Source organism: Equus caballus, chromosome 10 (assembly GCF_041296265.1).
Source record: "Equus caballus isolate H_3958 breed thoroughbred chromosome 10, TB-T2T, whole genome shotgun sequence".
In the NCBI taxonomy this organism is placed as follows: domain Eukaryota; kingdom Metazoa; phylum Chordata; class Mammalia; order Perissodactyla; family Equidae; genus Equus; species Equus caballus.
The window spans coordinates 20,007,999-20,032,315 of record NC_091693.1 but is presented as its reverse complement, the minus strand read 5'-3'; the positions used below and the strand labels follow the sequence as shown (position 1 = coordinate 20,032,315).

Here is a 24,317-nt window from a genome sequence, read left to right as displayed (position 1 = left end):
GCTGTGGGCGCCTGTCCCACGCCACCTGGCACTGTCCCCGATCTATCAACACCGGCTGCACCCACGGAGCACGAGTGAGAAGACCCACCTGCGCGATTTCAAGCCACTGCCATTTGGCGGTTGCTTGTTATTGTCACGTAAGTCAGCCCGTCCTAATATAGAAATGTCCTTTTCCAATAATCCCGTTTAACCAACTAGTGTTTAACCACCGACTGAGTTTACTAAAAGGGCGAACTGGGAGTACATAGAGGTTGGGTGTGTGTGTGACACAGACGAGCTCACGAAGACAGTTGGACAAATAAAAACGCTTTCTACCACCAAACAGGAGGAAGGCGATCTCTGCCTGGAATTTTGATTTTTGTTTTTCCAATTACAAAATCATGTTTGTTTAAAAAAGGTCTGCCTGATCCACGTTCTTCCACCTCCACATTTTCCTCCTCAAACTCGCTCATCGTGACTTGTAATATTTGTGTCTCCTAAGGACAAGGAGCCCGGCCAGCTTGTTCACCGAGCCCTCTAGGTCTAAGCGTCCGTCCCCCCAGAACCCCCTCGGCGCCTCTACACAGGCCGTGGGAAACGTCCACCACCCCCTTTCCGCTTCCGGGTCACCCCAGGAAACCACCTGTCGCAGCTTCCCCAGCAGTAGGTCAAGACGATTGATTCTCACCAGTGGGAGCGGAAGCGTGAGCGGCATGGCGTCATGACGTCACTTCCGGTCCCAGACAGGTAAGCGCCCGCATGCGCACTTCACCCCCTTGCGCCACTGCCCCTTCCAGGGCTGGAACCCAAGGACCCCCGGAAAGGAGGTGACGGTGACTGGCTGGAAGCAGCGCACCCTGAGTCACTGCTGGAGGAGAGCCACCAGGGGACAGCCGGACCCACATCGGACTGTCACGGAGCAGGGGAGGGACACAAGCCTGGCTAAGCCGCTGAGATTTACGGATTTGCCGACGTACATCATCTGATCGACCACACGCGCAGACCCGGACAGCGCTCTTTAATCCTGTTTGTCCCCTCACCTCCATGTGCCCTGTAGTCTGCAGCCTGCAGGCCTTTGCCACACTGTCCCCGCTATCTGGCGGCCCTTCCCTCAGTTGTTCCTCTCAAAGGATGACCCTTGATGGTTTAGCAGGGACTCTGCATTGAGCACGGAACTGTCGGGTCCCATCTCCTTCTCGCAGGGCCGGCCTGTCGCAGCCTCACCTTACAGACCCCAGAAATCCGGATCTGCATGGTGAGCCACTCGGCCACTCCCTGCCACCTCCAGGAGGGCGGGGCCTACAGCCATCCTTTCACTGCTGCAGCCCCAACCCCTAGCGGGCATCCAATGCATATCTTCAAACAAACGACCTGCAAATCTATGACCTCCAGCGTCAACTGGGCCCCCGCTGCTGCCTCCTGCTCTTCCATAAAGTTCCTTGATTACCTCCTAGAGGCTGGTTCAGCCTCCGCCACCCTACTCAAGGCTCTCAACAGTAACCTGGTGGATCCTCAGCCATGCGCACCCGAGTGGGTCAGACTGGTGGTCAGAGCTGGTGCCAGCCTGTATCACTTAATTTTAAAAGATGTTCTTGGAAAAGCAATAATAATAGTATTTCTTAAACACTATGCTAAGCACCTGCTCTCTGAACTCTGAATCCTCACACACCAGGCCACGAGGTGGACAATTTTATTATCCCACCTACAGGTTGAGAAACCAAAGACCAAGAGGCCAGAGCCGGAGGCCATGGACCAAGCAGAGGCGGAGGGGGCCCCGGCGCAGGTTCTTGCTTAATCTCAACAGAAGCCCTTGACTCCTCACTTGATGGAAAGAAAGAGGCGCATTAGAAGTGAGCACCTCCCCTTTCCACCCCTCCTGCCCAAGGCCCACCATGGCCATCAACTCCGGGTTGGGACCCTCCCATCGTTGTCACGGCAGCGCCTCTCACATCTGCCGCTCAGCCACCACCTGCCCTCCAGCACATACTGTTTCCAACACTCCCAGATTGTAAAAATGTGGGCCTCCCCTCGTCCTCAAACCCAGGGGCCTTTCTCCTTGCAGTGAGATGACCATGTCCCGCCCAGCCTCTCCTGATGCAGTGTCATCCACACCAGAGAATTGGTGGGACACTTGTTAGTATGCCAGATGTTTTTTGGAGGGGCAGTTTGGCAGCTGTGTCGCAGTTTAAAATGGGCCCCCAAAAGACCAGAAACATCCTACATGGCCAACAATAGGGGATTGATGGGGAAAATGATGGCATTCACACAAGGGAATACTATGCAGCCATGAAAAAGAACAGAGAACTTTTTGCCCTGGTATGAACTAGAGGAAAAGAGTAACCTACAGAATAAAGTAGGCTGAATAAGTTCTAGATCTGCAGTCCGACACAGAGCCCGTGGTCAGCAATACTCCACCGTACACATGAACTTCGGAGGGCAGACCTCATGTTAAGGGATCTTACCCCCCCCCACACACACACACAAAAAGACCCAAAGGGACACAAGGAAACCTGGAGGTGACGTGCCCCCCACCTTGATTGTTGTGATGCTTCCATAGGGGTATATTTATGTCCAAATGCATCAAACTGTATGCATTGAGTACATGCTTTTTGTCTATCAGTTACACCTCCATAAAGCTGTTTTCAAAAAATAAAGTAGGCCGCCACCAGGGAGAGGAGCCAGAAAATGAATATATTTCTGTTTGCTTCCACCTGCTTGTACCTGTCTCTGAAAGGGCACGAGAAATGGGGAATTGACCTCCAGAGGGAGCTGGGAGAGACCATGCATTGGGGTGACTTTGGAACCTCAAGGTGCGAACCATAGGAAGCTTTTCTATATGCAAAAAATCAATTCCATTTTTAAAAAGTCAAGTAAAAATAAAATTGGCATACTCCTCAATTTTGAAATTTTGCTAAGAATGGATCCCACAGGAATGCCTGCATAAGTGAGCAAAACACACATATAAATAGGCATATGCTCATCCTCTGCATTTTTTTGTGCTGAGAAAGATTAGCCATGAGCCAACATCCATGCCCATCTTCCCTATTTTGTATGTAGGACACCGCCACAGCACAGCTGCCAGCAAGTGGTGTAGGTCCACGCCCTGGAACTGAAGCTGGGCCGCCAAAACAGAGCACGCCAAAATTAACCACTAGGCCACAGGGCTGGCCACTTGCAGCATTTTTGATAGTAATGAAAGCCTGCACAGCCCATAGTCTGCCCACTATGCCCACAGTGTGACAAGTGGCTTCAAAGATGGCCCCCGTGCCCCCACCTCCTGGTATTACATTCTTATGTTACCCCCTCAGCTCCAGTGTGGGCTGGACCTAGTGACTTGCTGTAAAGAACAAAATATGGCAGAAGTGATGGGCTATCACTTCTGTGACTGGGTTATGAAGAAGACTTTGGCTTCCATCTTGGGCACTCTCTTACTTCTAGAGAAGCCGGCAGCCACACTGGGAGCTGCCCTATGAGGAGGCCTACATGGCGAGAAACAGAGGGCAACTTCCAGCCAATGGCAAGCAAGGAACCGAGGCTGTGTCCAACCACTTGCAAGGAACCGAATCCCACCAGCAAGCACGTGAGCGAGCCTGGACGTGGGCCCTCCCCAGTCGAGCCTTCACATCACATGAGACTGCGGCCCCGGCCCACAGCTTGATGGCAACCTTGAGAGACCTTAAGCCCGAGGCATCCAGCTAAGCTGTGCCCAGAGCAACCGTGAGACAATAACGCTTGTTGTTTTAAGCCACTGAGTGGTGGGGTTTGTTACACATCCACAGATGGCTTATCCAGACTGGATGGTTGGTGCAATTGGAAATGTGTCCATTTAATAAAGTACCGAAGGCAACCGTTTCAAGACAGAGCCACACGGAAAGGACAATGTGGACGGATGGCCGTTACTTAAGTGAAAAAAGAAGCAAGATAAAGAACAACATAGAGAGACTGACCCCACTTAGGAAAAACACGAAACTATAAATGCGTCTGTAACTGCATGCACATAAATTCAAATGCCGGACTGACCTGCCTGCCTGCCTCTGGGGAGGAAAGTGGTTCTGCTCAGAGTGTGTTTTTGGGGTAAGAGAGGGGAGAGTGAGGTGTGGAAGGGTCCTTCACTTTTTATTTGACACACTTCAGTGCTTTTTCATTTTTATGAAACTGTAGTAACGTGTGTTAAGTCAAGACGTTTTTAAGATTAATTTTTTAAAACCCCAAGATGGTGGGAAAATATTAGTGAGTTTTAGGTACCTTGAGACATACACTCCCTGTTTGAAGGTGTCATTTTTCTTATAACTTTTCTTTATAGAGGTCGTAGGTGGGCATTTCCTCTCACCCAAGACAGGTTGGCAACTATTCATGTGTTTCGGCATTTTTTTCCTTAATTTTTTTTTTTCAATTATGTTCTGCCACTTTTGCCAGATCTGCTCCTTTGGGAGGATTCTCCTGAATTTCCCAGTCTTGCTTCCAGCTCTAGATGCACAGTCCAAAAGCAAATTGGTCAAAAATGAAATGTTTCCAACCAGTCACTCACCGATTACGACCCTCATGCTCGCTCTGGTGACTCAGACAAGCTGGCACGTTCAGCAGCAGGTCTGCCCACATTTTACCTCCTAAGGGTGGGTTTTGGCCACTGACGACAACAGTGGCTAATGGCAGCTCTCCTGTGTAGAGAACTGTGCCGGGCCAGCCACGTGCTCAATCCTGTGGGAAAGGCACTACCTGACAGATGGGGAAACTGCAGGAGCTGGAGTTTAAGGCCTCTAAGATTTTCACTATTTCTTCTACACCTAAGCAGCTTTCATAGTTCCTTGTGTGCAGAGAAAAACTTTCCAAAAAGATCTGCTGCTGGCATTGGCTGGTTTTAAGATGCGTGTTAAGCACTGATGCCCACCGTCTTTATGGGATTGTGAACCGTGGAGGTGAGCTCTGTGTGTCTGGATCTTTTCTCACTCTCTGGGCATCCCGCTAAGCTCGGGCCGCCCGCTGCCTCACTTTGTGAATATGCCCCTGTGATTAGGTCATGACAAGTCCCTGGGGGTCATCTGATTGGGTGCTGAGGTCAAGAGGACCTCACTAGCCAGAGATGGCCAACCAGTGACTGGAAACATTTCTTTCTGATCAATTTGTCCTGGACCCAAACTCGTTTCCCTGCTGGGTGATTCCACCCCGGTGCAGACAGCACTGGCTGCCCTGGTCCCCTTCCCCTTGCAGCGCCCTTGGACGCAGTCCATCACTCTCTCCTCAAACACTCAGCTTCTAGAACACACTTGCCTGGTCCTCCTGTCTTCCAGCTCCCTGCCCCACCCTCACGCATGCGTCTTTCTCAGGGCTCTGTCCTTGTCCTCGCGTCTCCTCCTTCTTCTAGAGGTCACAAAATGGCGGCCCGGCAGCCTCATGAGACCCACAAGCGGATTTTGTTTGGTCCTCACAGTATTTGTGGTTTTTAATTTGAATGCCATCAGGCGGGGCAAGCACTCTCCAAGTTCGCCACAGTCCCCATCATTCCCTATTGTCTTACACCCGTCCGCTTCACACATTTCCATCACCTGCCTGGTCCCTGAAGCCATCTGAGTTTTCAAAAGCCCCGGCTACACATGCCGCTGGGGAAACCTCACACACTTTCCCTTCTTCGACTACCACGAGCATCTCCTACTCCATCTTTCGTTGGCATGAGAGTCACCTAGGAAGCTTGCTCCAAATGCCGATTCCCAGCCTCCCTCCCTCCCCCAGATTTGGCTCAACGGTCCTAGGACAGGATCAGAAACTCAAATGCTTACGGGAGCCAGGCGGGCCACATAAATGAGTGAACAAGCCAGGTATAAGAAAAGTCGACGGCCAGAAATATAATCAAATTGTATCTTTACTGAACTAGGGTGAATGCATGGAACAGAATACAAACATGTACGATACTGGAGTTCATATTTCAAATTCAAAATTGAAAAAATACAAATTGAAAAAATAGAGATATTTAGCTATGAAAATTTTCTCTGTCATAACTCTTTTGCCCCTTTGATTTGAAGTGGGAATGCCGACACCAGCCCTGCCGCCCCGAGCTGTCAGCGTCAGGCCTCGGATGTCACGGTGGGATGGGCAGCTTAGAATTCAACTTGGAATCCTGAACCCGGGGGCGGGATGTAACTTGACTCAGTTTGGTAACAGAAAACAGCTGTTCACAAGCCTGGGGACTTGCAAATGCGGAGATTCGGGACAACTACTGGAGGGAGCCGTAGGGTCGGGGTCTCCCAACAGAATCACATTTAGGAACCAGCACCCTATGGCACTGCGGTGCAGGAACTACCGTTTGGGGTCTGCATTCACACGATCGACGTCAACCAACAGAGCCAAACTGGACAGTGTTCGTTTGTTTTCATCAAGTCTGGATGCAGGGAGCTCCAGGGGCGTTTGGTCTTCAACTCCAACCCACCAACTTGGATTAAGACGGTCCGGGCCGTCTCTTGCATTTCAGGAAACCAACTGCAGCCAAAGGAGTCAGATTATTTCTTGCCAACGGCTCCCCCATTTTTGCCGGGACTGGGCAAACACGATCATACATTCAAGGAGCTGTTTGCGAACATCCTTGTGGAGAAACTGTGGTGAGAAGGGTCGTAACCTTGACCAGAACTCTTTGACCGACCTTCTCAGAGGAACCAAGGGGTGGCTTTGGCTTCGTTTGAAATGAACCCAATAGATTGATTTCCACAGTTCAGGTTTCTTTCACACCATCGTGTGATGACCAGGTCACGGAACTTCTGTAAATTACATCGGGTCAAATTCACCCTCAACTCGCCCGTGGTCCAAGTGCAGGGGTGTGTCGAGGACGGCCAAGTGTGTTCCATTTCGCTTCTTAGCATGATTCTTGGTGGCTGATGCAATGACCTGACTTGTGCGTCCTTGCCAAAGGTTGCCACCTTGGATCGAGTGTCCTGATCCATCCCCGTGTGACACAGACCATTAGTTTACCACAACTGTCTGCAGCTGTGCTTAGGAATTCTGACCAGTCGACATGAAACTTCTCGTTTCTCTTAATACACAAAAAATAAGTCATTTCTCAGTGTTGGGCCTGCCTTGGCACACCGTGTCACAGACGTCTTCGGTCACCTCCAAATTCTCAACACCACAAATAAATAAAGCTAACAGGGTGGTCAGAGTTCATGAGCAGCGATCGAAAAGGCCACAACTGATTCGACTCTTTCGAGCAACTGGGCTCGCAAACCTTCTCGTTTATCTTCGACGCGCCGCGCAAGGCAAACGCCCGTTACACGGAAATAACGGTCTAGCAGGCTGCATTTCTGTGCAGGACCCGTCATTCTGCTCCTTTCAAACTCGCTGTCTGCAGAAGGGTTTCATGCCCGGGTAGTTCTTTCCACGTTATTCTGGAACTGTGTACCGCAGCCTCGCCATTTCTGTTATTTGCTTTCTTTCCGAAGCAAACCTACTGACACTTGAGGCCCTTTTTCAGTTCGTTGAGTATCGCCTCTCGTGTCTGCTCCGTGTACTGGTCGAAGCTCTTACTATGCTTGGATTCGTAATGACGTCTCAGGTTGTATTCTTTCAACACAGACACGATTTTTTTGCATATTAAACACGTTGGCATGCTCTTCACTTCCACAAAGAAATAGGCTCGCTCCCACTTTTCTCGAAACACGTGGCCCTCTCGTTCTCTCTTGCGTTTTGCCGCTTTTGACAGAGACATGGGTACAAGAAAGATTTCACTTGCCTCTGAATGCTACCGCAGACAGGAACAAGCACAGGGCAAGCCCGTGACAACGGCAATGACCCTCTGCCTCACAGTGGGGGAGCCGAGAGGGAGTGGTGCGGACTGTGGCGAACCAGAGAGCACACGCCCCGTGGAGGGGCAGCTCCAGCCCATTGTGGCCAGGCAGAAGGGTGGGCCCAGGGTGCCAGATCTTCTGACTTGTCAAGAGAAGCCAAGACTGCAGATTGTATGTGTGTGTGTGTGTGTGTGCGCACGAATTATCCTGATTTTTACTACTAACTTGACAGAAAAAAATGCCACATATGCTAACACAGGGAAGGCCAAACAAAAGTCATCTGTAGAGTGGCCCACGGGCCACCAGATTGCAACCTCTCTCCTGGGACAGGGCCCAGGATCTAATGTTAACCAGCGTCCCAAACAACGCAGATGCTGGTGGTCCAGGCGTGGACCACACTCCGGAAACGCTCGTCTAGGGTCTGACAACAGACAACAACTCTGCCTCCAGGCCAGACCGCCCCTGCACGCAGACCCCCCCGGCTTACCCGGCTGCCCTGGGGACATCTCTCTGAGGACATCCTTCCGGTCTCTCGCCACGCCACATGCCAAACCTGTTCCCTGCTGGATTCTCATCTTGGGGACAGCCCCACTGTCAACCCTATCCAAGCCCCAGATGGCCAGTCTCTGACTGGGACCGGGGGCTTACCCTCTCACCACGTGAGAGCTCGTCCTCTCCTGCGGCCTCAACCACCAAATGTCCACTGTCCCCTAAGGACACGTCCTGTCCACACGTCATGTGGACAGCCCTCTGATCATTAACACTCACTGCTGGTTCCTTCTCCCAGTTCCCCACCAGCTACAGCACCCAGGCCAGGTCCTCTGGACAGACCTCAGTGCCCCACCCACCACTAATTCCTTCATGTGGCATGCCAGTCCCCAGCCTCACCCCTCCTGCCCCGGACTCTGCCCGACCCCTCCTCTGGCTTCCCCTCTCTCCAGGACCATCACCCCAGCCTCCTTCCTGCCTTCCTGTCTCGCCCCATCACACACCATAGCCCAGAGGGGTCTTTGTGACACCCAGCCCACTGAGGCGCCCCCTGCTCCTGCCTCCTGGCTCTTTGGCGTCCCCAGGACAAACCTTGAGCCGCCTGCTTCGGAACCTGAGCGCCCTCCCGACTCGGCGCCTGCCCACCTCTCTAACCGCTCCCTCCCTCACGCTCACGCTCCAGAAGCATCGATGGCTTGCTCCTCTGAACACCCCAAGCTTTCTCCTGCCTTCGAGCATCCGTTTGTGCTGTCTCCACAGCCTAGACTGCCACTCGCCCCCTGCTTCTCCTCCGAGGCTCTGCTGGGCCCGGCTGGCACCATCTCTAGCCCCAGGAGAGCCCGCGGTCCTGTGAGCTCTGCCTGCCTGCCTCCTTGTCGGCCCCGAGCCAGGCGCACCGGACTGCCTGCCTCACTGCCGAGGCCCTGGCGCCACCAGCCCGGGGCCTCAGGGATGTCTGCTGAAGCGGGAACAAGGACAGAGATGTCTCCCCGCCTTGGTCGCCTCCTGCCCAGTCCTGGGGACGTCAGTGACGGGAGCCGGGGCATGTGTTAAAAGGAACTTTATTGGGTGTCGGGGGTTCAGATGAGGTCCATGAGGATGTCGTCCTCCATGACGCTGGGCTGCAGGCCCGGCTGGGGGACCGGGCCTCGGGGACCCCCGCTCAGCAGCATCTGACCTGGGGGGCAGTGGGGAAGGGACTGCATCTCCCAGTAGTCCCTGGGGCCCTGGAGGGCCCTGGGCCTGCTTCCTCCCTCCTCCTCTGGGAGCCCAAGTCCTGAGTTCTCCAGGAAGCCTTGGGGGGACCCATCGAAGGCGCCTTCTGACCCCATCTGGTAACAAATATGTTTCCCACGAGCCTTTGGGAGCCCATCCCCCAAAACACCTCTCTGGCTCTAAGACCATGTTTCCCAGAAACCCCAAAGGGATGCCAGAGGGGAGCCAGGGGGACAGCTCTCGCCCCCTAAGTCCTTGGTCCCCTGGGCTGTATGTGCCTCAGAACCCCCAAGAGCCACGGGGAACCCGCTATTCTCGAATCCCAGAACTTCACCTCCCAGGAGCCCTTGGTCTCGGCGCTCCAGCCCCAGGGCTGCTGGGACACTCGGTCCAGACCCCGGCCTCCCCCGGGCCCCCTTACCTGGCAGTGGAGCCCGTGGGGGAAGCTGTGCAGGCCAGGACTGGGCGGGAGGCGGGTGCAGGAGCGGGGGCCCCAGCTGGGGCTGCCCCAGGCCCTGGTGTGGTGGGGGCAGCAGTGCAGGCGCCCCTGGCGGTTGGAGGTGGTGGAGGGAGGCCTGGGGTGGGGGCACCCCGGTCTGCGGCTGGGGGAACAAAGACAGCAGCTCAGAGGCCCCCAGCAGAGAGCCCACCCCACCGTGCAGCCTCTGGCACAAAAGCTGCTCAGAGAAACCTGATCCAGGGGCTTGCCGGGGTCTTTCTTAAAGGAATCTTAGCAGAAGCCCACAAAAACCTCAGAGGAGCCGGCGGGCCTGGAGCCCTCAGCGGGGCTCTACTCACACCCGCTGATCAAGCCAACCTCCCTCCTCCGAGACGGAAGAACACACCGTCAGGGCGAGGGGCCCACGCTCCCACGCCCCCAGCTCACCGGCGGTGGGTTGAGGAGGAGGCTCCGCAGCTGGGGGTTGGCCCCGGGGTTCTGGGGCCGGAGGATGGGTCCAGGAGGGGGCGGGCCGGGGGCCGCTCCAGGAGGGCCTTGGGGGGCCCCAGGGGGGGCCTGGGCAGCACCTTGGGGCTGGGGCTGCCCGGTGGCCGCAGAAGCTCCCACAGTGCCCTGAGGCTGGGGCTGTGGTGGGCGGAGCTGGAGCTGGTGGGAAGAGACGGGGGTGAGGGACACGGCCCCCGGGCCCCTCGGCCTCCAGGGTCGGGTCAGAACGACAGTGTCCTCGGGGCCTCCCCTGCCCCCGACCCCACTGGCCCTGAACTCACCAGGTTCTGCGAGGGCCTCGCCTGGTCCTCCAGAATGGGGCCCAGGCCTGGAGGCGCCTGCTGTGCCCCCATCTGTGTGGGGAGAAAGGGAACAGGTCAGTGACTGGTGGGGGTTCCCCACGTCGGGGAGGGTCTGAGCCCTGAAGGGGAACCTGTAGGGAGCTGGAAAGGTTTTCTTTGTGGAGTGGAGGGTCTGGGAAGTAAACTTTACATTCCCAGTTCCCAAGAGGAGCTGTGTCTTGGATATTCGACGAGGACACTGAAAAGGGAGAGAAACGTTGCGAGAAAATATACAGATAGGCCTGAACGGGGCAGGGGCCACATCAGGAGACGAGTAGGCCCTGGCACTGGAGCCCCATGGGGACCCTGGGGGGTTTGGCAGGGAGCTCTGGGGCCCAGGTAGGCGGGGTGGGGGGGCGGCATCACTCACCCCCCGCTGCTGCTCCAGCTTTTGCTGCTGGACTTGCTTGTGGTTGGTGATGACCTGCCGGATGCCGTTGACAAAGCCGCTCTGGTCGTAGGGAATGAGGCCCATGAAGATCTTCTTCTTGGACGAGTACAGCAGCATGAGCACGCGCACCTCGCACGGGGCCGTGTGGGGGAAGTGCACGCAGCCCGCCTGGCAGGGAGAGAATCAGAACCAGTCATATCCTGGAGGAGGAGGGATCTCACCCCCTCCTGGTTCTAGAAGGTTCTAGAAGCCCGAAAGCAAGGGGTAGCACGGTTTCTGCTGTAAAAGGTTGAGGAGACTAGAGGTTTGCTTGAGGCTGCTCCAGAGACAGAAACTGAGGGGCTCAGAGGAGAGCTGGGTGCCCAAAGGGACACAGCGAGGCCGGGATTCTTGCTGACTGCCAGGAGGGAGAGGGGAGGAAGCGCCCCAGACAGAGGGCTGGGTCCCAGCTCTCTGACCTTGACCCACCACCCCCGCCCCGTGGGCTGCCCTCCTCAAGGGCCCCTGGGAGGGTCCATGGCTGAGAGGAGGGGCCTCCCTCCAGAGCTGGCACCGGAAGCGCATGAGCAATGGTGGTGGCAGACACCATGACTGAACCCCGTTCCATTTAGGGGAGTGACGTGTCCAGGCCCCAGTGCACTCGTGGGCGCCTGCTCCCCTGCAGCCTCCTGTGCAACCAGGGAGGCCCAGTGGCCAGGGTCTGGCCCAGGAGATGTGGGAAAAGCGTGCCCAGGGGGTGGGAAAGTGCTTTCCTAAAGAACGAGAACATGTGGCTGATGCCACGCCTCCCCCTCGCCTTCCCCCATCCAGTTATGCAAGACTCCTTGAGCTTCCAGAGCTGTCTTGTGCCCACGAGAAAGATGCCGAGAGAACCACAGAGATCCTGGCCTGACGTCAGGGGACTACAGAACTAACCCCGATAGCTGCCCCCCTCTGGACGTCCTGTTCTGTGTCAAAAATAAAGGCCTGCTCGTTGAATGCTCGCTTTTGGGGCGTCCTTCTCAGAACCCAGGATGCCATGATGTGAGGAAGTCCAAGCCACACGGGGAGGCCATATGGGGGCACTCTGATGGATGGGCCTGCTAAGCCTCCCAGGGACAGCCGGCACCATGCGGGGGCCACCCTGAATCTCGAGCCCAGCTGTCAGGTGGGCACGGTCTCAGGCACCCTCTGACAGCAACCGCTAGAGATCTGCTCCTATTTAGAGAGGCCTCCATTGGGGCAGGCCCAGTTGCGCAGCGGTTAAGTGCGCACGTTCCACGTCGATGGTCTGGGGTTTGCCGGTGTGGATCCCAGATGCAGACCTACACACCCCTTGGCATGCCATGCTGTGGCAGCGTCCCACGTATAAAGTAGAAGGAGATGGGCACAGATGTTAGCTCAGGGCCAGTCTTCCTCAGCAAAAAGAGGAGGATTGGCAGCAGATGTTAGCTCAGGGCTAATCTTCCTCAAAAATAAAATAAAATAAAGTCTTTAAATAAATAAATAAAAATAAAGTCTTAGAAAGGCCTCCCTCAGTGCTGTGGGTTGAACTGTGTCCTCCAAGAAGACACGGTAAGGTTCCAACTCTTGGCACCTGTGAACGTGACCTTATTTGGAAATAGGGACTTTGCAGATGTGACAAGGTAAGAGGAGGCCATTAGAGCGGGCGCTCATCCGAATGACTGGAGACCTTATAAGGACTCAGGGACAAACACAGGGCGGCGAACGCCACGTGAAGACACAGACAAAGAGAGGACAGCCACGTGCAGGTGGAGGCAGAGATGGGAGTTTGGCTGCCTGATGTCAAGCACGCTTGGGGCTACCAGCTGCAGGAAGAGACGCAGGGTCCTCCCCAGAACCCACGGAGGGGGCAGGCCCTGCCGACACCCTGACTTCAGACTGTCAGTTTCCAGAACTGAGAGAATAAACTTGTCGTTCTCAGCCCCAGGACACCAATACGCCCGGTAACCCGACGGACCCAACGGCTTCCTCCTGACAGCTCCTGTCACACCCTGTCCCATTTTTAACGCATTTTTAGCTCACAAAGCCCACCCAACCATTACGGATGGCTCCCTCGGGCCCAGAGGACAGAGGGGCAGCACCCCAGGGCCCCACGCAGCCCGGACTCACGAAGCCGTTGCCCATGATGCGATAGAGGCCTTTGAGGGACTCTAGGTCCTTGTTGGTGAAGTGGAACTGGACCATCCTTGAGTTCCGGAACAACGGGCCCAGCGTGGTCTGGGGGAGACACAGGCCAGCCAGCGCGTTGGGTAGGGAAGCGAGGAGGGGAGACAGGAGGCGGGAGGGGGCAGGGCAGGGATGAGGCAGGAGAGAAGGGGCAGGGCGCCTGGCAGGGGTCGCGGTCCTCCGCCTGCCACTCACCAGCAGCTGCTGCGGGATGAGCTGCATGATCAGCTTCTGGGGCCACTGCTCGGTCTTCCTGCGGGCGGTGCCGGGAGAGGTGTCAGGAGGGCGCACGCCCCAGCCCACCCCGCCCCCGAGCGCCACCTACAGGTTCTCGCCGTGGTTCACGTAGACCTGGCAGGGCAGTGAGCGCGTCAGCTTGGTGTTGGCGTCCACGGAGGCGGGTTTGGGCTTCTGAGCGGCAAGAAGGGCGAGTCGCAGTGAGAAGGGCTCCAAGCTTCAGGCCCCCCGCCCCATCCTCTCGTGGGGGCCCCAAAGCTCAGAATGGCCCTCAGTTCAAGTCTCACGAGCCCTGGGCCCCTCCTCCAGACCATCAATCCCGCAATCCTCTAGCCTTCCAGTTCCACAAATGTGGGGGCTCCTCCTCTAGCCCTCTGTCCCCCAGAGGCCATAATCCCCTGGGCCCGTTTTACCCAGGATCCGAGGGTTCTCTCGGCTCTTCACCTGCAACACAGTTCTTACTACCTCCCCAGTCCTGAACTACAAATCCCACACTTCCTTGGGACTATCCTCAGGACCACGAGTCCCATGAGCCCCTGGAGCACTGGCCTCACCCCGCACCCTGCCAGTCCGGCCCTATGAGATCCACGTGCCCAGAGGCTCCTCAAGCCACTCACCTCCTGCCACTCGAGGACTCCGCTCCAGGCCAGGACTTTGTTGGAGACTGACTGCTGCCCACCGAGGGCTGGGGCGCCCAGCTGGGCCGGGGAAGGGCCGCTCACCCCACCTGGGGCTACCGTGCCCGCCTGCCGGGGGAGGAAGGAGGGCAAGGAGCAGGGTCAGAGCATCTCCCAGGAGGGGCTGTCCTGAGAGAGGGACAGACCAGCAAGAATGGGACGAAGCTCCCTTCCTCTGCACACCCTCCTGAGGACACCGCTCAGCTGTCCCTGGGACCACCAACACTCTGACCCTGTAGGATTAGGGACGCTCAGTGCCAGGATGGCCTGGCCTCCCAGGACCTCTCGGGCTCCCAAAAACAGTCTTCACCCCGCCAAAGCCGCCAGGCCCAGGACTCCATCCACAGACCCAGGAGTCTATGCGTGTTCTGTAGCATGAGCCCCGTGAGCCCCAAGGGCTCAGACCCACAAGCCCCATGTGCCCTTGGCCCCTCAGGAAGGCAAACCGCGTGTCCGCAGCACTGTTAGCCCCGGGCAACCTGGAGGAGGGAGCGGGCGTGCAGACACCTACCATGGAGGGGGCCCCAGGCTGTGCAGCAGGAGCCAGGCCTGGGCCAGGGGCCACCGTGGAGACCAGGCTGGGCTGAGAAGCAGGGGGCGGCTTGGGGGCACCAGGGGGCCCTGGGGGCAGCGGGGGGGCTGGGGTCTGGCTGAAGGGGGGACCCACTCCGGGAGCGGCTTGCTGGAGAGGGTTGATGGGCGAGACTGTGGGAAAGAGCAGAGGAAGAGGTGGGGCACAGGTGTGGACGGAGGCCGGGCCGCCCCCGCCCGCCCCGCAGCCTCGCCCCAGGACTCACAGCGTGGGCCCAGCCCAGCCTTCTGGTTCTTGGCAGCCTCCACCGCGTTCTGGGCGGCCACTTGAGCTGCGCTCAGGTTCCCAGGGACCTGGGGACAGAGGTGCGAGACTGGTGAGGACCACACACCTCCGTCCTGGTGTCCCATGGGGGTCACACCGCCCACGCCTGCACAAGGCACAGCTGCCCCAGCTCCAATGTCGAGGAAGCTGTTGACTCCCACCGCTCCCCGCGGATGTGATCTCCCAAGGGTCCCCCACCCCGTCCCAACATCCCAAAGGAGACTCCCGTCACCCTCCAGGCCCCAACTTCCAACTACACCTCTCCCAAGGGACCAAGGCCCCCCCATGCCCCAGGGGCGTGTCCCCTTCCTGCGGACGTCCATACCTGATACTGCTGGGGGACGGGGGGCAGAGGCTGCTGGGGGGCTGCTGACAGTGTGGCACCTGAGGGTGGAGCCGGAGGAAGGGGGACGGGCTGCTTCGCCTGGAGGGGGCCTGGGGCCGAGCCGCCCCCAACTGCGAGCCAAGGACAGATGACCGAGCCCGAGAGAAGGGGTGTGATGGGGAGAGAGGAGAAGGAACATCAAGTGAGGGGGAGCCGGGAGGACGCCTCCCGTCGCCCCACCGATGCCCGGGCCTCACCGGGCAGCACGAGCCCCCGCACCAGCACCATGTGCCGCGGGTCCTGGCTCACGTCTGTTGGTGGCTGCAGCGGCTCCAGCATGGCTGGGGGAGCCGCCTTTTCGAACAAGAGCCGCAGGGCGGGCAGCTTCCGGGGAGACACGATGGAGAAGTGGATGCCTTGCTGAAGGAGGGGAACGAGCCGTCAGGACAAGGCTGCAGGTGCCAACCCAGACCCCAAAACCAAATCCCCATCAGGCTTGGGGACAGGGAACCACAAGACCTGTAACAGCCACCCCAGGGGATTCTGGGTTATAGCTCTTCCAACAAAAGTAAGCAGAGCTGACCAAACAATTTGTCACTATTCTGTGACCCAGGAATACAGTTCTAGCCCCTCCTCCCTCAGACCCAGGAGTCCAGCCCCAGCCCCTCCTCCCTCAGACCCAGGAGTCCAGCCCCAGCCCCTCCTCCCTCAGACCCAGGAGTGCAACCCCCAGCCCCTCCTCCCTCAGACCCAGGGGTCCAGCCCCAGCCCCTCCTCCCTCAGACCCAGGAGTCCAGTCCCAGCCCCTCCTCCCTCAGACCCAGGAGTCCAGTCCCAGCCTCTCCTCCCTCAGACCCGGGGGTCCTCACCTCCCCAATCTTCTGCACGAGACTCTCCGTCGTGTACCCAGAGTACGTGGTGCTCTCGACAGCGGGAAGCAGGTACGGGGGCGAGTTACAGATAAGGAGGCAGACGCGGTGTGTCTGGCCGCTGCCAGGGACAAGGACAGATGTGGAGCAGGCAGCCACAGGGGCCCTGAGAAGGGACGGAGACCCCGCAGCAGCAGAGGTCCAAGAACTCTGCCCGCCAGGATGCCAGGAGGAACACCCCCATTTTACAGCCAAGATCCCTGAAGCTCGGAGAGGGTCCTGATACGCTCTAAGTCACCCAGCAGGCAGGGGAGGCAGGAGGCAGGCTTGGAGCTGGCTCCCCTTCCCGCTGAGGACACTGAGGCCAGGGGACACCTGCCTCCCGGCCCCGAGTGCTGGCACACACGGCCCACCCGCTCCCCAGCGTGGACGGAGCCAGACAGGCCCGCCCAGATGCACTCACATCTGCTCACGCATCTTCTTGAAGTCGTCGAACAGCTGCAGGGCCGTGCTGAGGCCTTCGGCAATGAGGCTGCAGCTCTCGCCGCCCCCGCCCATGAACCTGCGGGGCGAGGAGGTCAGCCCCCAGGGGCCCCTGCGGAGCCCAGGGCTGCCACCCCCCAGCCCCCAGCACACACTTGAGCCTGTCCCTGTGCCGTCCCCTCCCCCACTGGACTGTGCACCTTGGGACAACAGGGACATGGTTGAGTTCCCTGCGCTATTCCCAGTGCTGGCACAGCGCCAGGCCCAGAGAACGAGGACAGGGGACATTCATCTCCTGCAAGGAAGTCCCTCTGGCAAGAGGCCCCATCGGAGGATGGAACAGAGAAAGGACCCAAGACACCACGCAGGGAATCCCATGCTATGTCGCAATCCCTGTGCGCCTCCCCTCTCTGGGCCTTCTGCTCCATCTTTAAAGCCAGCACTGGCCTCTACACCTTCCCAGTCCGGGACGGAGGCCTCTTCTGTCCTCCTGCAATGTTACAGGTGAACTGTGTCCCTTCAAAAAGACAGGTTCAAGTTCTAACCTGCAGTTCTCCAGGATGGGACCCTATTGGGAAACAGGTCTTGGCAGATGAGCCAGTTACGAGGAGGGCCTGCTGAAGGAGGGTGGGCCCTAATCCACTACGCCCCGTGTCCTTACAAAAAGGGAGAACTGGGACACAGACAGGCTCAGAGGGAAGACGAGGTGGCAAGACACAGGGCAAAGACCATGTGGAGATCGGGGTGACGCTGCCACAAGCCAAGGAACATGTGGGGGGACCAGGAGCTGGAAGAGGCGGCGAGGACCCGCATACCGGATCCAGAGGGAGCTCGGCCCTGCCCACACTGTGATCTGGGACTCCTGGGGCCAGAACTGTGAGACACCAAGCTCCTCCTGTTCTAAGCCACCCAGTTTCCAGTACGGTATTGCGGACACCCGACAGAACTATCACACACACAGACTCGGGTGCCTCCTCCCCCGATCTACAGATGGGTCCCCGGCGTCCGTGCCCCGGGGCGTGGGGAAGGCCCTGCTGGACTGCAGCTGTGGCTTCTTCAGGTCACGTGGTCCTGAGGCCGACCCTTTGCCCCAGGGGACTTTGTGCAGACTGGGCCCTGCCAGACTGCCCTGTGGCCCCTGTGTTCGTGTCAGTACCCATCTCCCCCCACAAAGAGGGACAGGGTCTGAGGCCTCTCTTGCCCCCAGCCCCGCCCCCCACAGTCTGGCGAGAGGGAGACCTTGGGAAACAAACAAATGAGTGTTAAATAAACAAATGGCTGCAAGTCCATCGAGGCCAGAGTAACACCAAGCCCTCAGCTGGGCATCCGGGGCCCTCTGTACCCTCCCACTCCATCCCTCTCTGGCTGCAAATCCTCTGGAACATCTCGAGTGTCCCTGCTCTCCGTGACCTGCCACACGCCCAGGCCTCTGCCTGTGCCGTCCGCCCCATGACCACAAACGCCCTTCTTCTCGCCTGGGTGGAAACCCTGCCTATCTACCATGACTGCCAGCCCAGAGTCATCCTCCTCCAGGAAGCCTTCCCCACCTGCCACCTGATTTTAGGCCCCACCCTCGATCACATCACGTCACCGACACTGTGACTGTCAAGCTTCCCTTCACAGCTCACTTTCCCGCCCCAGGGCCGGTGCAGCCCTCAGGGAGGGAGACCAAGCGGTCTGAGCCACCTCTCGGCTGTGGCCGAGGACACGCAGGGCCTCAGGAAGTGCCTGCTGAATAAGTGAGCCACCAGCAGCCTGGCCGAGAGCCCCGATGCCGACCCCTTCAGTCCGTCCCCAGCTCTTTCCAGTTGTGGGCTTCCGGCCCTCTGCCTGTGTGCTCGCTGCCCCTTCCCCTCCTCTCTGAGGGCACGGAGCCCACACCCCTGCTCCCTACCACTGCCCCCTTCCTAGAACTCCTCTCCCCCTGCACAGGCATCTTCACACCCCAGAGTCGGGGCAGGCCCCATGAATGAACCAACCCTGGACCCCCCGACTGCCAGCTCCCTGTTCTGGAAAAAATCGAACCACTATCTTCATGGCTGGGGCTTGGGGACAGGGCTGTGGGGGTGGGGCAGAGACAGGGAGCAAGTGCTTCACACGCACAGGGTCTCCTTTTAGGGTGATGGGAATGTTCTGGAACCAGATAGAAGTGAGAGTTGCACAACACCATGAATGCACTAAATGCCACTGAATTGTCCGCTTTAAAATCATTACTCTTGCTATGCGAATTTCACCCCAATATTGGAAAAGTAATTTACGAGAGAAAGGGATCAATTAACTACTTTGAGATCCTAAAATGTGCTTTTTTCTTATTGAACGTTGAGCGTAAGCCATCTGTTATGAGCTCAGAGACATGTAACAAAATTTTGTCCAAGAAATGAGAAAAACTTGAAAATGGGAAGCAGGAAAAAAAAGGGCGACCTGTAAAATATGTTTTGGATATCATCAAGTTTATGAGAAACCTTAATTCCCAATAAACCCGTCGATGTTGTCAACACACAGTAACATACAAATGACACGGAAGGGCCCTGGGTGATCCTGGTGGGCTGTGACTCCTGGGGGTCCTCGGCCTCTCAGCCTCCCCACATCACCCCCTTGAGTCTCCACCACCCACTTTCACAAGCTAATGGCTCCCTGAAGGCCCCGGAAGGGAGTAGTCAAAACGGACAACAGTTACAGCAGCCGGTGCCCCACCCAGCCTGTCGCCCTCCACAAACACCAGCTCCAAGAGGGCCGAGACCTTGCCCATCCCCTGTCCCGGCTCCTCAGGACCTTTGGACAGTTTGCTCCACAAATGTTTGCTGAATGAATGAGTGAATGACGAGTGGACCGTCACATGCCGCAGGGCAGACACTCGGGGCTGTCTTCCTTCTGTCTCCCTCCTGTCGGATTCTGGGGCTCTAGCTGTAGGAGAGGAAGACAAAACCGCCTCTCTGGGAAGAAAGGGAACGTAGCCTCAGAAACGAATCTTCCCGAAGCAAGGATGTTTCAAACACACCGCATGCTTTGTTCTGAAATCAGGTCGGCCCGGGAGAAGATAAGGTTTCTCCAAGTGTGAACAGAACTTGCTGACTTCGTTTGTGATCTGCCACAGGCTGCCCAGAATGTCACAGAAGCTGAATTTAAATGGTTACTTAGACCTGATAAACGACTATGAGTGCTAAATAATGGCTTCAATGTTTATCGTCTGGTGGGGAGGATTCTGAAGGGCGGGCACGGCAGACAGAGCTTTTCCATCTGGGTAAAGGTACAGTGTATTCTAGGCCGACTGGGGGGAAGGAACCCCACATGGGATGCGAGGATTCAAAAGCACTTCCCTCTTATCTTCCTAGTGCCCTGGAAAGTTTTATTTTATTTATTTATTTATTTATTTTTGAGGAACATTATCCCTGAGCTAACTATTGTCAATCCTCCTCTTTTTGCTGAGGAAGACTGGCCCTGAGCTAACATCTGTGCCCATCTTCCTCTACTTTATATGTGGGACGCCTCCCACAGCATGGCGTGCCAAGCAGTGCCATGTCCACACCCGGGATCCGAACCGGCAAACCCCAGGCCACTGAGCTGCAGAACGTGCGAACTTAACCGCTGCACCACTGGGCTAGCCCCTGCCCTGGAAAGTTTTAAATAACGTGGTTTGACTGCCTTTCCTGACACCCAATCACCCACCAGGTCGTCTGGTTTCTTGGTGATTATCTTCCCCACAGCTTTCACTCATTCATCTCCTCAGCCAGGGTCTCCTGGGGCCTCCTGGGTGCCAGGCCCCATCTGGAGGCAAACGGCAGGAGAAACACGCAGGGTCCTGGCCATTCACAGTCCAGAGGGTGTGGGGCTGTGACAGGGGAACACCTGGGAGTAACGGGGGCAGAGGAGGGAGCAAGTGGCTGCTTGCCAGAATCAGGGAAGGGCCATTTAAGTTGGGCCTTGAAGCTTACACAGGAGTTTACCAGGGAGAATGAGGACATGAAGAGCATTCTGAGCATTCATTCACTTACTCATTCAACAGAGTTTTCCTTAGGCCCCCTTGGTGCCAGGCCCTGTGCTGGGTGCTAGGGACTTGAGAGACGTCAGACTTGGACTCAAGCCTCAAAGAGCCCCTACGTCACATTATTTAAGTCATATCACAATTTATCCCAGCGATTCTCAACGGGGTGGATTCTGCCCCCCCAGGGGACGTCTGACAACGTCCACAGATATTTTTGTTTGTCACACCTTGGGAAGGAAGTGGCTACCGGCAGCTGGTGGGCAGAGGCCAGGGCTGCTAGTAAAAATCCTGCAACGCACAGGACAGTCCCCAAAACGGGGAATTATTTGGCCCAAAGTGTCAACAGTGCTGAGGCTGAGAAACTCTGCTCCATCCTGAGTAGTAATGCTAACGACCACGAGGGGGGTCAACTTTCCACCAACTGTTCAGCACCCCGTCCAGCTCACACAGCCTGGGACCAAAGGCCTTCGGATATTCGCTGAACGAATGTCGGAAGATAGTGGTATCCCATGAACTGGTGCCAGTTAATGAACTCCGACCAGAGGTCAGACCCTGAGGGACACACGACACATGGTATGAAATCAGCTCCTGGGATCCTCCCACGAGGGTTACCACCCACAAACCCAGAAACCGAGACATAATAGGAGCGAACACCAAGGGAGTACTTAACACCCGCCAGGCACTGTTGTAAACAGTCAACAACTCACTTAGCTCCCAAAGGAACCCTATGAAGTCACGGTAACCAGGCCCCCAACGATCCCGCCTCCCGGCACAAAACCCATCCAAACACCGAACACGACTGACTTGTGGACTAAACAGAACGCGCCAGAAGTGACAGTGTGACACTTCTGGGATCTGATCATCAAAGGCCCTGGGGCTTCCTCGGTGCTCTTTCTGTGGGATCCCTCGTCCGAGGGAAGCTGGCAGCCATGTTGGGAGGATACTCAAGCAGCCGCAAGGGAGGCCTTGGGACTCACAGCCAGCAAGGAATGGAGGCCCCCTGCCGACAGCCAGAGGGCGAGCCACCTTGGAGACGGATCCTCCGGTCCCACTCAAACCTCTGAGAGACCCTGAGCCCAAAGCAGCCAGCTAAGCCACTCCTAAATCCCTGACTTAGAGAAACTGCATGCGGTAATAAATGTTTGTTTCCAGCCAGTAAGTTTGGGGGTAACGTGTTATGCAACAGTGGATGAGAAATACAATAAACGAGGAAGACAAGCACTATTAACACCCCCCCTTGGGGCTAAGTTAGAGGAGGCGGAGCCGGCAGGGACTCCAGGTGTGGCAGTTCTGGCACCTAGAGCTGTGATTTGGCCCCAGGCTGTCCACACCTGCAAGAGCTGCCTGTAAACTATCAAAACTGGATCCAAAGCACAGAGGGATCTGTCCTGGCCCGGCCCCCCCTCCCTGCCCCCAGGCTTCGATGCGCCCATCTGAAAAATGAGGAAGAGAGTAGAGACATAGCAAGAGAGAAAGGCGAGAACCACACACGGGGCACAAGCTGGCTGCCAGGGTCAACAGGCCTCCTTGTCTGGGAAGTTTTCGTGCTTTCGAATCTGACAGCAAACTCGCTGAGCACACAGAACCCCCACCACGGAAGTGCCTTATGGACAAAAACGCCACCCCCCTCAGGCATTTCCGCCACCCCATGTGAGGCAATGGCTCCAGCAGCTCCAACCCAAGCCACCATCCCTTCACCGTCCCTCAAAGGCCCCCCAAACCACCCCAAGCACGGGAAAAAGCTCACTTAATGCCATCGAGCCAGGTGACAAACTCATAGGCGCTGCTGGTGGGAGCGTGACACTGGACGTAGGACTCGGGAGCGCAGTCCACCGTGTTGAACACCACGAGGCTGTACTGGGTCCCCCCATACTGGGAGGGGAGGACAGAGGAACTCTGCATCTGGGACCCCAGCACTCTTTCCCTTCAGAGGAGTCGGGGGGGGCCCCCACCTCCCTCCTTCCTCTGACCCAGGAGTCCAGGCCCCCCCCCCCCCGAGTCCTTCCTCCCTCAGACCCAGGGATCCTGGCACCCCAGCCCCTCCTCCCTCGGATTCAGGAATCCAGCCCCAGCCGTAGGCCCTCCTCCCCCAGACCCCGGAGTCCAGGCCCCAGGCCCTCCTCCCTCGGACCCGAGAGTCCTGGCCCCAGCCTCGGCCCCTCCTCCTTCGGACTCGGGAGTCCAGGTCCCAGCCCCTCCTACCTCAGGCCCAGGTGTCCAGGCCCCAGCCCCTCCTCCCTCGAACCCGGGAGTCCAGCCCCCAGCCCCTCCTCCCTCGGACCCGGGGGTCCAGGCCTCCAGCCCCTCCTCCCTCGGACCCGGGAGTCCAGGCCCCCAGTCCCACCTCCCTCGGACCCGGGAGTCCCAAGACTCACGTCTCCCCCGAAGTCCGTCTCGGCAGGAGGACCACCGTTAAAATACCTGCGGGGGTCGGCAGTGAAAGTCGGGGTCAGGCCAGAAGCGGTGGGAAACCCAAGGCAGAGGGCGGGGCTGGAGTCGCGGAAACGGCACTCACTCGATGGCCGGGAGCAGGTAGTGCTTGCGGAGCCCCTCGAAGTAGGGCCCCAGGTTGGCCGTCCCCTCGATCACAAACACCACGTCGGCCACTAGGCCCCCGGCGCGGGCCGGGCCCTCCGACCCGGGGACCATGCCCCGCGCCGCCGCTGCCGCTGCCGCCGCCACCGCCACAGCCACCGCGATAGGAGCGGAAGTGCGCCTGCGCTGCGCGCGCACCCGCGCCGGTCGGCTTCGCGCAGCCGCGGACGCGCCCGCGGCCATGGCTGTGCGGGGCGGCCATGTTTGTGCGGGGCACCCAGGGCCGGTGGGCCTATCTCCATCCTCGCTCGCGCCCACCGCGTGCAAGTCTCAGCAAGGGCGTAGCGAACCCCTTCGGGGGCCCGATGCGGAAGACTGAATAACCGGCACGACCGTCCAGAGCGAAATGTACCGAAAGCGGCACAGTCAGCCGCCATCTTTGAGCGGGGCGCCTATTCCGACTCTGGACTCAATGGAGGATCAGGAGACCTGGTTGCTATGCAACGCGTACGCTGCCCTTGTTTTCTACCAGAGAGATTAAGTTTCTGCTTCAGTTCTTTCCGGCGCTGGGTGGGATGGGGGAGGGTCGTGTGAAGGGTCCAATCACGTCGTCCGACACGCGGTTTCTAGGCAACGCTTTCAGGTTGCCCTCAACCCCGAAGGGAGCGCAGCTGTTTTTCTCCCGAAAAGAAGCCGAAATCCAATCCAAGTGGCTGTTGCTAGGCAACACCTGAGAGTTGTTTTCTGGGCGAGGGGCCAGCAAGTGGCCTCGAACATAAATACATTCCAGGCGGATTAAAAATGCCCGTGCAACAAATGAAACCGTAAAAATAGCCCAAGGAATAAAGAAACACGGTGTATCATCCTGAAAACTGGAAAAAAGAGTTTATCATCACGGGAAAGCCAGAAAACGTAAGATATTGATCGGTTTGTCCGCAAGACTCCAAACACGAAATTGAAAAAAAGACGATAAACTGGGAAAGTCATTGTAACGTGTGTTGAGAAAAGTGTACTACAGAGATACGTCTTACCGATCAATAAAAACTTGAGAAAA

General features: G+C 57.4%; 2 protein-coding genes across 5 annotated transcripts in view; one reads left to right on the top strand and one right to left on the bottom strand.

The window, feature by feature from the left end:
• Positions 1–12,113, top strand: part of LOC111775242 (uncharacterized) — an 18,240-nt gene extending 6,127 nt beyond the window's left edge. Inside the window, exon 4 of the mRNA XM_070225594.1 lies at positions 11,941–12,113. The gene's annotated coding sequence lies outside the window, so the exon portion shown is untranslated. The remainder of the gene's footprint in view (positions 1–11,940) is intronic.
• Positions 5,819–24,317, bottom strand: MED25 (mediator complex subunit 25). Of its 4 annotated transcripts, none has more exons than XM_023650184.2 (18): positions 23,244–24,317; positions 23,104–23,149; positions 22,476–22,600; positions 16,727–16,825; positions 16,264–16,384; positions 15,652–15,814; positions 15,395–15,525; positions 15,011–15,098; positions 14,725–14,918; positions 14,154–14,282; positions 13,625–13,710; positions 13,495–13,552; positions 13,243–13,350; positions 11,110–11,298; positions 10,680–10,751; positions 10,339–10,557; positions 9,874–10,054; positions 5,819–7,653 (listed from the first exon to the last, which is right to left on the bottom strand). In XM_023650184.2, exons 1-18 carry the CDS (start codon positions 23,504–23,506, stop codon positions 7,409–7,411), a joined length of 2,517 nt encoding a protein of 838 aa, XP_023505952.2. In that variant the 5' UTR covers positions 23,507–24,317; the 3' UTR covers positions 5,819–7,408. The 4 variants fall into 4 exon arrangements, with proteins under 4 accessions (XP_023505952.2, XP_070080845.1, XP_023505954.2 ...); XM_023650186.2 differs by lacking the exon at positions 5,819–7,653 and adding an exon at positions 9,283–9,414; XM_070224744.1 differs by lacking the exon at positions 10,339–10,557.

What these genes read in the sequence shown, in the direction of transcription:
- MED25 (XM_023650184.2), bottom strand. Translation starts at nt 23,506, where the DNA reads ATGGCCGCGGGCGCGTCCGCGGCTGCGCGAAGCCGACCGGCGCGGGTG. An exon ending in GTGAACCACGGCGAGAACCT is followed by an intron (nt 13,553 to 13,624) that starts GTAGGTGGCGCT and finishes CACCGCCCGCAG; the next exon opens with GAAGACCGAGCAGTGGCCCC. An exon ending in TCATCCCGCAGCAGCTGCTG is followed by an intron (nt 13,351 to 13,494) that starts GTGAGTGGCAGG and finishes TGTCTCCCCCAG; the next exon opens with ACCACGCTGGGCCCGTTGTT.